The sequence below is a fragment of the Phytophthora cinnamomi genome (genome assembly GCF_018691715.1).
Source record: "Phytophthora cinnamomi strain GKB4 chromosome Unknown Contig12, whole genome shotgun sequence".
NCBI lineage: Eukaryota > Oomycota > Peronosporomycetes > Peronosporales > Peronosporaceae > Phytophthora > Phytophthora cinnamomi.
Window position 1 is genome coordinate 756,838 of NW_027150945.1, and position 14,338 is coordinate 771,175.

Genomic DNA, 14,338 nt, shown 5'->3' on the forward strand with positions numbered 1-14,338 from the left:
GAATTGGCGCCACACTTTTTGAATTGCGGCGACATGGCTACGTCGGTGGCGGGGGCGATCGCGGCGCTCAAGCGCGGGGACGCGTCGCCGCTGGCGCAGGTGATGGCGCAGCGCAAGGTGCAGCGGCGCAAGCCTGGCGGCGGCAAGCGCAAGGCCAGGGCCAAGAGCAAGAAGAGCGCGGACGAGGAGGCCGAGGCCGAGCAGGAGGAGGCGGAGGACGCCGAGCCGCAGGACAAGGCGCAGGTGGACGACGAGGTGCGCGCGCTGCCCCGTGAACAGCTGGACGCCTTCTACCCCGCGGCCGTGCAGCTCGTGGCCCCCAGTGAGGACGAGGACACGGAGGCCAGCCGCCTCAAGGCGCGCGAGAGCATCGCCGAGTTCACGGCGCTGCTGGTGGAGGCCAAGGGCGCGTCCGTTGACAAGGAGGAGCTCTTCGCCGTGGCACAGGAGCTACACGACCAGTTGCTGCGGCTGAGAGGCGACGCGGCGCAGGTGCTGGCCACCCAGGAGGCCATCTCGCTGCTGTGCGAAGCCTGCTGGAAGCACAACTTCTGCGGGCGGGCGCACTCGCTCGTGACGCAGCTGCTGCCGTACCTGATTGTAAGGAGCTACGAGTCCACGGCGGCGGGCAGCTTCAACTCGAAGAAGCATCCGATCCGGAGGCTGTTCGCGATCAAGGACGCGCTGCCGCTACTGGACTTCGACGACGACAGTAGTGGACTGCTGAGGGACATCCTGCTGCGCTGCTTCATCCAGCCGACGTTCTTCAGGTCGCCCGATGCCGTGCCGTTCCTGAGCTTCCTGTTCACGCTGCACGTGCCGTTCGTGGAGGATATCAACGAGACCATTAGGAACCAGATCCCGAACCAACGCAACTCGATCCTGGTCAAGTACGGCAACATCTACTTCAAGGTAGGTGCATTGATGATTGCGAGTGTATTGCTACAGGAAATTAACGACAATTTTGTGTTAATGTTTGCAGGCCTGGGTCGGCAGTAAGGGCACGTTCCGATCGAAAATCGAGGAAGAGTGCATTCAGCGATACGTTCGCGACGCAGTCCACGCTGGCAGCAGCTCCCTTTTCAATGCTGTTCGCACAGTGCTGCAGATCTTCTTTGAGAACAAGCGCCACCCTGGTGTCGACGAGATGCTTTACCGTATTTGCAGCCCCATCTTGTGGCGAGGCGTCAAGGCACCGAACGATTCGGTGCGACGCCAAGCGACTATTTTGTTGTTCGACAACTTCCCCCTTCGTGACCCAGCGTTCAATAACGAAACGATGGACTTGACACTCCAAAAGCAGTTCGACACATTCGAAGAGCTGTTAGGCGATTCTCACCCTGCACTGCGAGTTGCAGCAATTGAAGGTGTCTCCAAGGTGCTTTCTGTGTACTGGGAATTGCTACCGGCGGAGACCATCCGATGCTTCATATCGAAGCTTGTGGTGGACCTGGTGAATGACGTCTCATCCAGTACTGTCCGTGCAGCAGTATTTGAAGGCATCCAATTCATTTTGGACAACCACAACTCGCACTCGATTCTGAAGCCACTGCTCCCCATGGTACGCTAAAACCATTGTTTTTGCCATGGGATGTAGAAATCGCTAACGTCATCATCATGTAATCTGCAGCTGGCACCACTGATCAATGATCGAAACGAGAAGGTCCGTGCTGAGTTCGGGGCTCTGTTAGTCCGAATCAAGAGCATTCGAAACTTGCACTTCTACGACGTTGTCTCAGTGAATGACCTCCTATGCCGCATGGTCATGGACCGGGATAGCCCTCTGGCACGCAAGCAGCTTGTTTCGTTATTCTTGAACTCGTACTTCCCTCAGAGCGTGGGTGGCTCATCGCAGGTGGCTCGATGTCTCGCTTTGGTGAGAAAGAACCCGGAAGCTGCCATGGTTTTCTATGCCAATGTTGTTGAGCACGTTTCAGTCGGATCGGTATGCAAACTGGCAGCCCTCCTTCTCCGCTGCTCTCTGAACTTCGTCTCTCGGCGCCTGAAGCAGCCCCAAGAGTCTGAGGAGGATGACGAGGATGATGATGACGAAGATGAAAGTTTTAGCGTGGTTGGGCAGGTTGTTGTGCTGGAGGTCATCGGCAACCTTCTTAAAAGCGTGCATGTGAAGGTGATGGGTGACGCTCGCTACTCCGAGTGCAAGACGTTCTTGCGTGAACAACTGAACGTTGAGTCACTTGAAGCTCTGCTTCTTGCTTATAGCGAAGACAGACCCTACGACCAGGAAGCGCTTAGTTCAATATGGAGGACTATCGGGTATCTGGGTGACTTGTCCGAAGGTGTTCTGTTGGAACGCCTGGTGGAAAATCTTATGAAGATGAACGAAAGCTCCAGCAGGAAACTCCTCGAGTCAATGGTTGACTGTATGAGGCAGTGGGAACAGCTTCCATTCTTGACAGCGAAACTAGCCAAGTTCCTCGAGCAATGGCGAAAGAACAAGTTCCGCGCCGAGGCGGCCGGTTCAAAGACGAAGAAATCCAAGAAGGTGCAGGTTGCGCTGAACCCGGTCGTGGTTCTTGGCACAATCGAGTACATCGCTCAGTTGCCGTCTGTAAAGGACCTCAACACTTTGTTGCTCCCAATACTTGATGTACTAGGAACGTGCATGGAGCCGATTCTCGAGTTTGACGCTGACGAAGTTGAAGAAGCCTACAAAGCCAACTCATTCGGGTTTATGCGCTTGCTTGAAGTGTACGCAAAGGTGTTGGTGATGGCCGAGTGCGCACATGTAAACGATGAAACGTCGTTGTTGGTAGAGAAGTCGGCCAAGCACTTGAGCAAGAAGGATGACCTACGTGACCTTCAGCCCTCGGAATTCTTCACGCCTCCAAAGGCGCTGGGCTCTCTGTTCGCCTGGATTGCTCGACTCATGCTTGATTTCCGTAAAGCAGTGGAGGCGACGGAACAAACAACGAATGGAAAGAAGCGTCGGCGAGGCAAGAACGCGAATGCTGCCGACCAGCTTTCCCCTCAAAAGGAGATGTTGGGCCGCTGGCGCAACCTATTCTCGCTCGTGTCCCTGTTGTCAGCAGAGAGCGTTGCGTTTGCTCTCGAGCGAGCACACTGGTTGCAGAATGGACCTGCGGCGGACTTTGTTGATGCGTACGTGGACACCTTGTGCGATACCCTGCGGGATATGGAGTTCTTCGAGCGCACTGTGTTTTATCAAGCAGGCCAGCTCGTTCATTTGCTCGAAAGCGTGCGGGTCAAGGCAGTCAAATCTACGGTAGCTCAAGCGGCTAATCTTGTGCCCTCTCTCGAGCACTGGATAGACACATTGCAGCAAGCATTAGTGAGTGCGCACGACAAGAACAAGGGCAAGTGCGACGACCTCTGGCCCGCGGTCAGCGCCTCATTTGATGAGCAATGCGCAGTGGAGTCACCAACCGAGGAATCGCCAGGCGAGGAAACTGCAGCATAAGTGTTCACGGGAGATGTTGATAACTAACTGCACATACAAATTGACAACGGACGGGTCTTTGAAAAGGTTTACACGTCGTTCGACACAGTGGTCGTCCAACACGACAACCCACTTCAGCATCTGCTTGAACTGCTGTTTCATGTTGAAGCGGTGTCGCGTTGATAAAGATTCTTCTTCGTTGGATTGATATTATTTAGTTGAAGCGGGGAGCGCCCTAATAGATAAGATACAGTATGTGCGAGTGCCTTACACTCGCGCGGTGGCGAAGCACTTCCGCAGCAACCGGCGAGGGTTCTTGGACCCGATGCCGCCAGTGACCGGGGCCGTCACAGCTGTCGATTTCAGTGCCGAAGCAGCGAGAGTGTGCTTGTTCCTCTCAGCTTCGGATAGCGGGGTGTTGGGGCTCACCGACGCCAGTGACCCCTTGCCGGTGAAGCGGCCAAGCGACCGCGCACGCCGCCGCCCGTCTTCATTGCTCGTGACAGAGAGCAGAGGCTCGGAGAGCTCCGGCTGCTGCTGCTCGACGTCCGTCGGAGCCTCCGTCAGGCTCGCCTGTCGCGTCTCATTCTCAACCTCAACGGGCAGCGCCGAGTGCGCCTCGAGCTCCGCCAGCGTCGCGCGCTTGGCCGGGTCCACGACCAGCAGCTTCCTCAGCAAGTCCACCACGTGCTCCTTCCCACTCACGTCCACCTCGTCCTTCTCCAGCAAATACTCGACGCCAAAGTCCTCCAGCAGCCGGAAGCGGCTGTCCCGCCGAAGCGGCTCCTGGAACGGATACCGCGCCGCCACCATGGCGTAGAGCATGACCCCCAGCGCCCACACGTCGGCGGCCTTGGGGTCGTACTCGCTCGACAGAGCGTCTTCATACACCAGCGCCGCACTCACCTCGGGCGCCATATACCTAAGCTTGCCCACGGGCTTGACCGCCATCGCGCCAGAGCACTGCGCGGCCAGCCCAAAGTCCGTGATCTGGCAGCAGTCACGCGCGTCCACCAGCACGTTCTCCAGCGACAGGTCGCGGTGCGCGATGTCGTGGGCGTGGAGGAACGCGGCGCCGCGCAGGATCTGCGCCAAGTAGCGCAGAGCGTCCACCTCGAGCCCGGCGGCCCGCTGGGCGTTCAGCACGTCGAGCAGCTCGCCGCGCTCGCAGAACTTGAGCACGAGCAGCACGGCCTCGTCCTCCATGATGCAGTCGCGCAGCGGCAGCACGTTCGGGTGGCCGCCCAGCGCCTGCACGCGCAGGTTGGTCTTGATCTCGGCGAACACGTCCTCGTCCACAGCGCGCTCCGAGCTCTTGCAGCGCTTGCGCGCGGCGAAGCGCAGCTCCATGCGCTTGACGGCCACGCACTCGCCCGAGGGCCGGTGGCGCCACTTCTGCACGCTGCCGAAGAGCGCGGGCGCGAGCGTCCCGAGCGGCTCGTACTGCTGCGCGAGCATGTGCAGGTGTAATGTGATGTATCACTCGCTCAACTGTTGGCGTCCAGAGCTTTTTGCCGACTGAGGTGAGTCCCGCGCCGGACACGCCGGTTTGCGCCCCGACTTGGGTTCAGTATGCGAGGGACTCGGGTGCCCCTTTGAAGTTCAATTCTATGGATGCACCATCTGTGACTTCCTTCCCTTGTCGCAGGAGCTCGAAATCGAGGCGAAGGTTGGGTTGGGTTGGGTAAAGGGATCGAGCGAGGCCTATCCATGGGGTCCTGGTAAACTTTTTCGCTGCTTTTTCATGGCGGAGCGCGCGCTCGCGCCGGACAGTGGCAGCGCTTTTGCGGGCGACTTGCAACACACCTCAAGTGCAAGTTGCAAATGCTTTGGTAGTCGCCGGGTCGGAAGGCGCGCGGCGAGGTCCATGCGTGTTGCTCACTTCCATCGTTTGCTGGGCCGATCTGGAAGGGCCTTGGCTCCAAGCAGCGCCACAAAGTGCGCAGCCACTGAAGTCGCTGATGTGGTGCAGCGCGTTGGACATTCGTCGGCAGCAATTACATGGATTAATGCTTGGATTATAGTGGAGACTCTGGCTGCCACCAACAGTTTTCCGCTGCAACTTCGAGCCGTCCGTCAAGCTGCAACACCCGCCCCAGCTTTGCCATGGTTCGACGCCACACTTGTTATCGCGCGATGGGTACAATTTGTGGGGAATCACAGATTGGTCCGAGCACCACTGGTCTCTGTTGGTCCGGGAGGCTGCGCGCGTGAACCCGGCGACCAGCTTGGCATCTGCGACGCTGGGCTGGTCGGGCATCGCCGGCTTTGTGGTGCATGGCAATGCAGTCGACCCGGATTTCCGCGCGTCAACAGGTCCGCTCCCCGGCTTCACAGGCAAAGATGCAGCGAGCCCAAATCGGAAGGAGCGGAACGGCATCGCACTCGGCGGATGTGTCCATGAGTTACGCGAAGGGATACTATTGAGCCCTCGTACCCAATGCACACATATCGGATAGGGCAAGTTTGAGAGCATGCTTTTCAAGGAATGCGGAGGACACCGAGCATGGACATGGCATACCTAACTGAATTACTGCGCGCTTTTCAGCTTGGGTATAATTGTTTGTGCCAAATTACCAGGAGTGTACTTGCGTTTCTCGACGATCCATGATTCACGGTTCAACATGAACTTCACCTTGAACACGCCAAAGTGGTGCCGGGATTGCCCGACGGACTTTTGTCACATGGTCGCCGCAAGCGATCGACCTCTCTATTTGTTTGTTACCCAGGAATGCATCTTTGTTTCTGGCTCGACGACTGCTATCTGCGTGCCGCTTCATGGCACTGCGGGCGCCGGAACCTGCTCAGGAGTCTGTGCTGCGGTGGTTGGCGTTGCATCTTCCACTGCGCTCTGGTCATCCTGCTCTACTTGCTGCCACTCCTCTACTCCATGCCGCTGGCGGGCGCGGAGCTCGCGCGCCTCCTCCTGCTTCCTGCGCTCTTCCTGCGCTAGCAGCTCCAGCCTTTCTTCCTCCTTTTCCTTCTCAACCCGGCGAAGGCGACGTCGTTCGCGTTCAGCCTGAGCCTCTTCTCGCTCTATCTGCTCGCGGTGTAAGCGGCGAGCCTCTCGCTCAGCGTCACGAACCTCTTTCTCGGCCTCCTTCTCAACCTTACGCAGTAACTCGGCGCGCTTCATTTCTGCGATTTCCTCCATGGACAGCTCCTTCTGATGCTCCAGTTCTTCCTGATGCTTCTCCATCTTTTCCAGCTGCTTCACCTGCAGGCGCAGCGAACGCTTGCGGGGGATCGCCTCGAGAATCGCTAGGCGGTTCGCCTTCTCCAGCTGCCGAGCGCGCGCTTCGTCTTCATCCTCAATTTGCTCTATGATCACCTCCAGATGATCCAAAAGTTCTTGCTCGCCGCGAATTTTCCGTCCACGAACTTCCTTCATAGCCTTGAGCATAGAGCGGAAGGCGTCATCCCCCTTTGCCCAGAGCGACCATTGCTGCGTCTCCGGGTCCAATCTGTACATCCGCCGCTCCTCGTAGAACTGCGGGAAAAAGTAATACATGTTGCCGGCGCGGTCGTTGCCAAGTGGCTCTACGCGCAAGTCATCGTCTTCCATCTGACGCATATATTCACTGTTTGTTCCCCGTCACAGAACAGTCACAGACGCGTAAGCACACTGGCATAAGAGCCGTCTGGTAAATTTGAAACCGAGAAATACGTACGTGTTGGATGGATCATCTACCACGGCCTCGCATAAGTTCAACAGAATCTTGCATCGCAGCTCGATCGACAAGTCTGCAAATGACTGGTGCTGTAAATGTATCCATGAAACCATTCAATGTCAGAATCACATCAAACACAAAGCCTGCAACCAAACTCGACAAAGCACTAACCTTAAGCGGGCAAACCATGCCTAGCGTTTCAAGACGCGCCTTCAGGATATCGAGCGTCAGCCACTCGTCATCTGTCAGCTCCACATCCACCTGCTCGTCGGTTTTGTCGTCGGAGACGCTACTGTCATCGTCATCGTCCTCATCTTGCGAAAAAGTTTCTGGTAGCCGCTCTCCTGCTTTGCGTAGCAGCGCGTACCACTTGTCGTACATGTCCAAGTAGTAAATGCGCAGCTGCTTGTTCCACCACTCATACTTGAGTCCAATACCCGCGCTCAGGCACGCTCGCTCGCTTTTCTTCAGCAACAGCTTTGTGAACACGTCTTCCAGCACCGGACTGTCCTCCGGCTTCAGCAGCGCCGCTTCGTACTCTAACAGCGTGTTGGAGAAGCGCAGCGTCAGTGGACTCTGCAGCAGCCATAAAATGTGGCAGGCTGCCGGCAGCTCCCACCTCGACCTCAGCGCACTTAGCTCGTCGAAGTCAATGTTCGTATTGTTCCACTCAGCTCCCGTCTCCACGAAAAAGGGCGCGGCAAGCGGCGCATTCTCCTTCACCTTGTCCCCTTGAGTACGGGTCTTCCGCTTCGGTGCAGCCTTGGCTTTCGGCTTCGCAGCAGACTTGGCCTTCGCCTTCGGCTTGGCGGCGGCCTTGGTCTTCCCGTTGGCAGCAGCCTTCGCGCGCTTCTTTACTACCTTCTTAGCCGCAGCCTTCGCTAGTACCTTATTCTTGCTGCCTGCCTTCGAATTGGTGGTGTTCTGGGCCTCTGAGGCCTCCGCATCGTCCATTTCGACGTCTAGGAGACGGTTAAGTAAAAATTCAACAAGTCAGCAACGTTGTGACTTGCAGCGCCTGCATTTGCATGAAAATAAAGCAGGATAGTCCCCCACCTTGTTCTCCGTTCTCTCGTGCATATTTCACGCCGTTACTGGCCGTCGAAGTGGCCGTTGGAGCGTCTTCCCCTGCGTCCACGGGGTCCGACTCGCTGTCCTCCGCCTCAAGCGGACCGCTGCGCACCGTGGCCGCCGCCTCGCTGGCCACATTCACTGCCGTCTTGAGCTTCTTGGCGCCGTCTCCTCCGTCTGACTCGAGCGACGCGGGCGAGACGCGCTTGAGCGCGGCGCTACGTGCCATCAGGAGATCGCGTCGGCTGCTTGGTCCGTTTTCCAAAATGGCGCTAAAATTTAGCGGTATAATAACGTTAAGAAAAAACGGCCAACCACGACTCGACCAATCATCGACCAGTAATTTTGCAGAAGACGACTTTTACTTGACGGACAGTGGTGGACTGTGGTAAAGCGTATATTTTCCTGCTGGCTGGGTCTATCAAACATGTAGCATGGCCGAGAGGAAGCCTATATACTACCTAGGGAATCTATCGGAACGTGGCACTTCTCGGCATGTGGTGCATCTTCTTGACGGGCTTTCGAGCACCTTGGGGCTCGTCCGACTTCTTGTCCTTCTTGCCCTTGCCACCCATACCCACGAACGGGTTGTAGCCGGCCTGCCTCTTGTTGTTGCCGCCTCGGCCACGGCCGCCACGTCGATCGTCTTCTCCGTCCTTCTTCAATTCGAACTTGGCTCCCGCGACCTGAGAGCTGGCCGCAGCGTAGTCGAAGCTTTGGAAGCCGCTCTTGTCTTCTGCCTCGTCGGCCTTGCTGTCATCTCCGTCGACCTTGTGCATGAACGCCTGCGCCCGGTTCTTGACCTGCGAGGCAGACGATGTGTCCATGGCTGTCGTCTTCCGCCGCTTGGACCGGTTCGACATGTTATAGGTCTCCGAGATGGACTGAGGGATCTTCGGCTTGGACTCCTGCTCACTGCTGTCATCCTTGGCGGGCGTCTCGGACAAGGATGTTGGCTGGGCGGCCGATGTCTCGACAGGCTCATTCTCTGCAATTGTGAACGTTGTGCTAGCCACCATGGCGTTCACCTTCTCCAGCAGTGCAGCTGCTGTCTCCGGCTCGGCGATAGTCTCGGAAACATTAATTCCCAGAGCCATAGGTTGAGCTATGCTGGACGACGACGATCCAGTCGGAGCAGAGTGAGCGATGCCAGCCTTGCGCTGACCACTCTTCCAAGGAGCGTACTCAGCACGACCAACGCGCTTCAGGCTCGAGGAGATCACAACCTGTTCCTCTCCATCCTCATTCCACGTCTTCTTTGTAGGCTTGGCAGTGACAGGTTCAGGAACCTGATCTGCCTTTGATTCTTCTTCGGAAAGTTTTGCCTTCTCGGCGACGATCATCTTTGTAATCTGCAGTGCATGCTTGCGAATTAGCAGCGGCACAGGGTGGCAGGCGCGAAAAAGCTCGTCAGACCGCACTGGAAGGTGTTTGGTAAGCTTCATGAGCACATGGTTTGCCATCACGTAGGCCACAGATTCATCTTCCTGGCGAGCGATGCGGTCGCGCCACAGATACAGAGCTACAATCACACGCTTCTGAAGCTCGGACAGGTCGCGGATGTTCACAGTTCCCTTAAGCTTTTCACCCAGTGCCAATGCATCTTCCTCCGTCGGTTGGGGCTTCTCGTACACCTGCAAACAGAGTTTGCTGGAGTTCTGAAGTGTCTGAAAAAGAAGGCTCTCGCGCGACTTGGCTCCCGCCTGGAGCAGTTCCTTCTTAAGGCGGTCGTAGATAAACAAAAGGTAGCGCGTATCCTCGCGCGCGTACTTGACCATGTTCTTGTCAAGAGGACGGGTGCGCCAGTCAGCAAGCTGATACTGCTTGTCAGCGTCGATGTTGCAGTGACGCTTAAGCATGTACGCCAGCGAGAAGCGCGGGTACTGCAGCAAACGCGCCGCACGTCCAGTGTCGAAAAGATTGACAATGTACAATCCAAGGTCGCGCTGCAGCCACAAGATATCCATGTCACTGCCGTGCAGCACCTTGACCTTCTCAGGGTCGCAGAAGACCTGGTTCAATGTCTGCAGTTTGCCGCGAAGTGCCAGCGTATCAACCAAAAAGTCCTCGCGCGCTGTGGAAATCTGCATCAGACACGTGAGTCCCATGTACGTCCTGTAGCTGTGGTGCTCCAAATCCACCGCAATCACGCGGGCCTCAGCGGCAGTGAGGGACTTCATCATCTGCACCAGTTTCTCCTCCGAGTCCACCCACAGGTACGAGGCCTTGTCCAGCTCCACCATCTCGTACGGCTCGTCCGACGCCTCCAGTTGCCAGGGCGCGTACTTGAGCGCCTTAATCTCCGGGAAGTACGGGTGGCGCGGCGCCATCTCGTCGTCCTCGTCGTCCGCCACAACAGCAGCGCCTTCATTGAGCGCGTGCACCTTCTCGCGGAGCTTGGACACGAAGGGCGCGTCCGAGTTGTCGATCTTCTCGTCGAACCTGTCCTGCGGCTTGTCCTGCGCCCCCCGCGCCGTCTTCTTCTCGGCCGCCTCCTCCTTCTCGTTCTTCCTGGCCTTCTTGTTCTTCTCGAACACCTGCGGCTTGTTCTCCAGCGGACGCAGCGTCGACGCGTCGGCGGACGGCGCCGTCTCGCCGCGTACGAAGCGCGCCAGGTGCTTGGACGCCTCGTCCAGCAGCATGTCGGCGTAGTCCGTGACGCGCGCGTTGGGCTCTGGCCCGTCAAAGAGCTCCTGCGCCTCGTCCTCATCACTGCTGTCGCCGGCCTCGTCTCCGTCCGCGTCGCCGCGCCGGCGCTTGGTCAGCAGGCGCACGAGCGCCTCGGCCTTGGCGCCGGAACTCTTGGAGCGCGCCGCGAACTCGGCGCTGAACTGGCTGTGGAAGTGGAAGCCATCGTCCTCGGACGGCACTGCGTTGGAGGCCTTCACGGAGAGCAGCACCTTGCGGTACAGGGCGCCCACGAAGGCCGCAGCGTCCAGCGGCGCAGCTTGTTCCGCCATCTCTTAGCCTCAAGAGTTGTCTATGACCAGCGACTCAGGATTGGTTGGGCGCAAGCACGAGTTACCTTCAAGCGACATTTTCTAACTATACCCCAGATTAGTGACATTTTGATGTATTTCTGAAATCGATCAGCTGTTGGTATATTTTGTAGCATGTAGTCCCTCGCAACACTGACATACTGATGTATTTTTGAATTCCCAAAGCTCCAAACGAACCGCCGAGGAAGGCGATGGTGCATCATTTATTTTTGTTGTTCTTTGAGCACGGTGGTGCTTTGTGTACTACCTTGTCATCTCGCTTCATGCAGAAGTTCTCCAGCGTCTTCCCGATGATAAGCAACTCTACTTCGAACAATATGTCGTTGCGCAGGGGAGAGCTCAAAGATTCACATCTTGCTTTGGCTAACGTACTGCATGGGGGTGTTCCGGTCAAGTGGTTTGCCATTCTTACCCTCATGAAATGCAAGATACATACCAAACACATCCAATACCTGTGCAGTCCTTCTCAATCATTGTTTGATATAGTCAAATTCTACATTTTCAGCTCTTATAAATATTCCAGACCGCGGGAGCCGAACCCAGCAGGCGGGTCGACGCAGCCTGGTAGAAGTGAGTGTCAATTTACCTGAAGAAAGTAGCAATTGAGTTGAATAATAAATTAACGCGAGTCATCTCAGCCGAAGCCAGGCATGTGTGAGTGGCAATCTACATAAAGAAAGAAGCAGTTGAATGGAACGACAGACGCGAGAAGTAGGGATATTAACCAATCAGCCACAAGCGCCGAACAAAGCTAATGTGACGCAGCCAGGAATCCTCCCCGTCAAGGTTCCTGGGTTGCCCTTCCTCCTATACTAAGCTACAGCTACCTGATACTTGTAGACAGAAACAGTAGTCTCTGTTGCACCTGGTGATGGCAAACACAAGATAGGTTACCGTAGGGAGGTTGAACTCTTTGAAACGCTCGACCCCTACCCTTTACAAAGATGACCATTACAACAAGTATCCAAGTCCAACGCAACGTTGGCTTGACCTCTAATTACGTTATCGAAGTAAAAAACAAATTAAGCCCTTTAGCTTCACTCCCTTAGAAAAATCAAAGCCTTTCTTCTCGCGGCGGCCATGTCGGCGTCCTTCATCACCTGGGTGACTGCGCCGCCATGACCAAGGAGCCACAGTGCCATCCCAACTTCATGATGCATACAATCATTTTTATTGTTCGGGCGCGACTGCATGAAACGGGCGAATTCGACGTGTGTTTTCGCCCATCGCATGGACGGCACATTCGTAGTGTCAGACTTCCAGGTCAGCAAAATTTGGAAGTACCAGTCTGGGATGCTGTCGTCCTTGAGCATGGACGCCGGCTCCCAGGTGGTCTCCGCGTAGTGCCTCCACGCCACCAGCAACTGCTCCGTGCCTTCCTCGGTACGGTGGTCCATGAGCATGTCGACCTCGTACTGAGGAGGAGTCCTGCGCGCACGCTTGGTGGGCGGGCTTACCATGCCCGAGTATGACACCGGGGACGTGGTGCGGGGCCTCTCCGAGCGCCGAGAACACACCGGATTGACGAGGTCGTAGCAACCACCTGAGTTGCATGCTGCTGCGGTTGGTCCCCAGCCTACTCGATATGAGTACATTAGGGCGGCCGCGGGCTCGTTGCGCTGCAGCTTGAGACCTCCGAGGCGCTGTCGTCGTTGCGTGACGGTATGGAGGTCTTCTTGCTTTTTGAGGCTTGTGGTAGAGACGTCAAGGCGCTTCGAGGAGCTTGCAGCGGAGCGATCAGGAGTCCAGGCAGCAGCGCGAGCATTCTTGGAGATGAACTGGATAAAGATTTTTATAAAGCTGTGCTCTAGTTCGTTCGGTATGGATCTACTTACTACAACTCTTCGTACGAAGTGCATAGTGGAGGTTAAGCTTTGTGTTCGATGCTGCACTTACAATACACGTCCGTGTACTCTGTAAAGAGGTCACCTTTGCCGTTCCACCTGGAGGTTAAGCTTAGTGTTCAATACAGTGCTACTATTGCGTATCCCTTTCAATGATTATAAAGCTTGCATACATCATGTATTAGCTCTTTACCTCTGCTTGTGCTTGTCCTTCCGTTTTGTCGAACGTGCTGTCCTCCACAGCTTCCACGTCGATGAAAGTATTTTCGACCAGCCTGTAGTGCTCTTTCTTGAGGGCAGCAACAACGTTTCGGCTCAGATTGTTGGTCTGTTCCCAAGTCGGCTCCCCATCTACGAGGTAATAGGTCTTCCTCTTCTCGGCTGTGAAGTAGGAGACTTGTGCCCTCCGAGCAAAATGGCAGAATGGAGGTCGCGTCGATTTTGTGGCTCCACGGGCCAGTTAATCTGCGATAAACCTTATTTTCATGGTTTTATGTTGGTCTAGTTACTAGGCCGTCAGTTTCGAAGTGAGGGGGACTTCAGTGGCGGCTCCACGCGTCCTCCTCCTCCACTTACACCCCTCGGCAGGTTGTGTGTAGTGCACACAAGTATTGACCTGTACTTTTCCTATCGGCTAATTTAAAAATATATTTAGATCCAATTAGAGTGTATCATATCTTCCCATCATAACGATATCATAACACTCCCACTAAAAGTTCAGGCACATCCGATCTCAGATCGCATCTTGTGTTCATCACACGGATTTCCATCCTTTCTTAAGACGGCTGTTAGCCGATCCTTTGTTTACCTAAGATTACTTTATTTACTTGATTTCTTAGGTCACACGGCATTACAGCGTCCTCTTTAACACTTTTATTTACAGCGTCCCCGAATTAATTAGGACGGCTTGGATCTGCAACGTAACTTACCCATTAGAAATAAAATTCTACTATTTTTCTCACAGAGCCAGAAAAACATCAAAACAGAGGCGGGGCTTTCGTCCTTTTCCAAAAGCCCGCGCTCGTAGATTTGGTCCTGTTCCTTAATGTAGGTAAAGAACTTGTCCTTCCACATGGTGTACTCCCCTTCCTTATTGTTCCTCATGAACTTCTCCAGCCCAAGAGTTGGAGCGCCCCCATTGCGACCAGAGCTCATCGTGCGTGGAGATCTTGAGTACGTATCTGAAATGTTGGTCTAGTTACTAGGCCGTCAGTTTCGAAGTGAGGGGGACTTCAGTGGCGGCGCCACGCGTCCTCCTCCTCCACTTACACCCCTCGGCAGGTTGTGTGTAGTGCACACAAGTATTGACCTGTACTTTTCCTATCGGCTAAT

General features: G+C 55.6%; 4 protein-coding genes across 4 annotated transcripts; 1 reads left to right on the forward strand and 3 right to left on the reverse strand.

Moving 5' to 3' along the window:
• Positions 1-33: 33 nt before the first annotated feature.
• On the forward strand, positions 34-3,442 carry IUM83_13610 (putative condensin-2 complex subunit G2; the record flags this gene model as incomplete). Its single annotated transcript, XM_067938300.1, has 3 exons — positions 34-912; positions 983-1,561; positions 1,631-3,442. The coding sequence occupies 3 exons, from the start codon at positions 34-36 to the stop codon at positions 3,440-3,442; spliced, it is 3,270 nt and encodes a 1,089-aa protein (XP_067797829.1).
• A 246-nt stretch (positions 3,443-3,688) lies between these two features.
• IUM83_13611 (CAMK/CAMKL protein kinase) lies at positions 3,689-4,879 on the reverse strand (the record flags this gene model as incomplete). Its single annotated transcript, XM_067938301.1, has 1 exon — positions 3,689-4,879. One exon carries the CDS (start codon positions 4,877-4,879, stop codon positions 3,689-3,691), a length of 1,191 nt encoding a protein of 396 aa, XP_067797965.1.
• A 1,318-nt stretch (positions 4,880-6,197) lies between these two features.
• IUM83_13612 (exosome complex exonuclease RRP6-like protein) lies at positions 6,198-8,392 on the reverse strand (the record flags this gene model as incomplete). Its single annotated transcript, XM_067938302.1, has 4 exons — positions 6,198-7,002; positions 7,093-7,181; positions 7,264-8,054; positions 8,149-8,392. The coding sequence occupies 4 exons, from the start codon at positions 8,390-8,392 to the stop codon at positions 6,198-6,200; spliced, it is 1,929 nt and encodes a 642-aa protein (XP_067797831.1).
• A 241-nt stretch (positions 8,393-8,633) lies between these two features.
• IUM83_13613 (exosome complex exonuclease RRP6-like protein) lies at positions 8,634-11,123 on the reverse strand (the record flags this gene model as incomplete). Its single annotated transcript, XM_067938303.1, has 1 exon — positions 8,634-11,123. The coding sequence occupies one exon, from the start codon at positions 11,121-11,123 to the stop codon at positions 8,634-8,636; it is 2,490 nt and encodes an 829-aa protein (XP_067797964.1).
• Between the last annotated feature and the right edge of the window lie 3,215 nt (positions 11,124-14,338).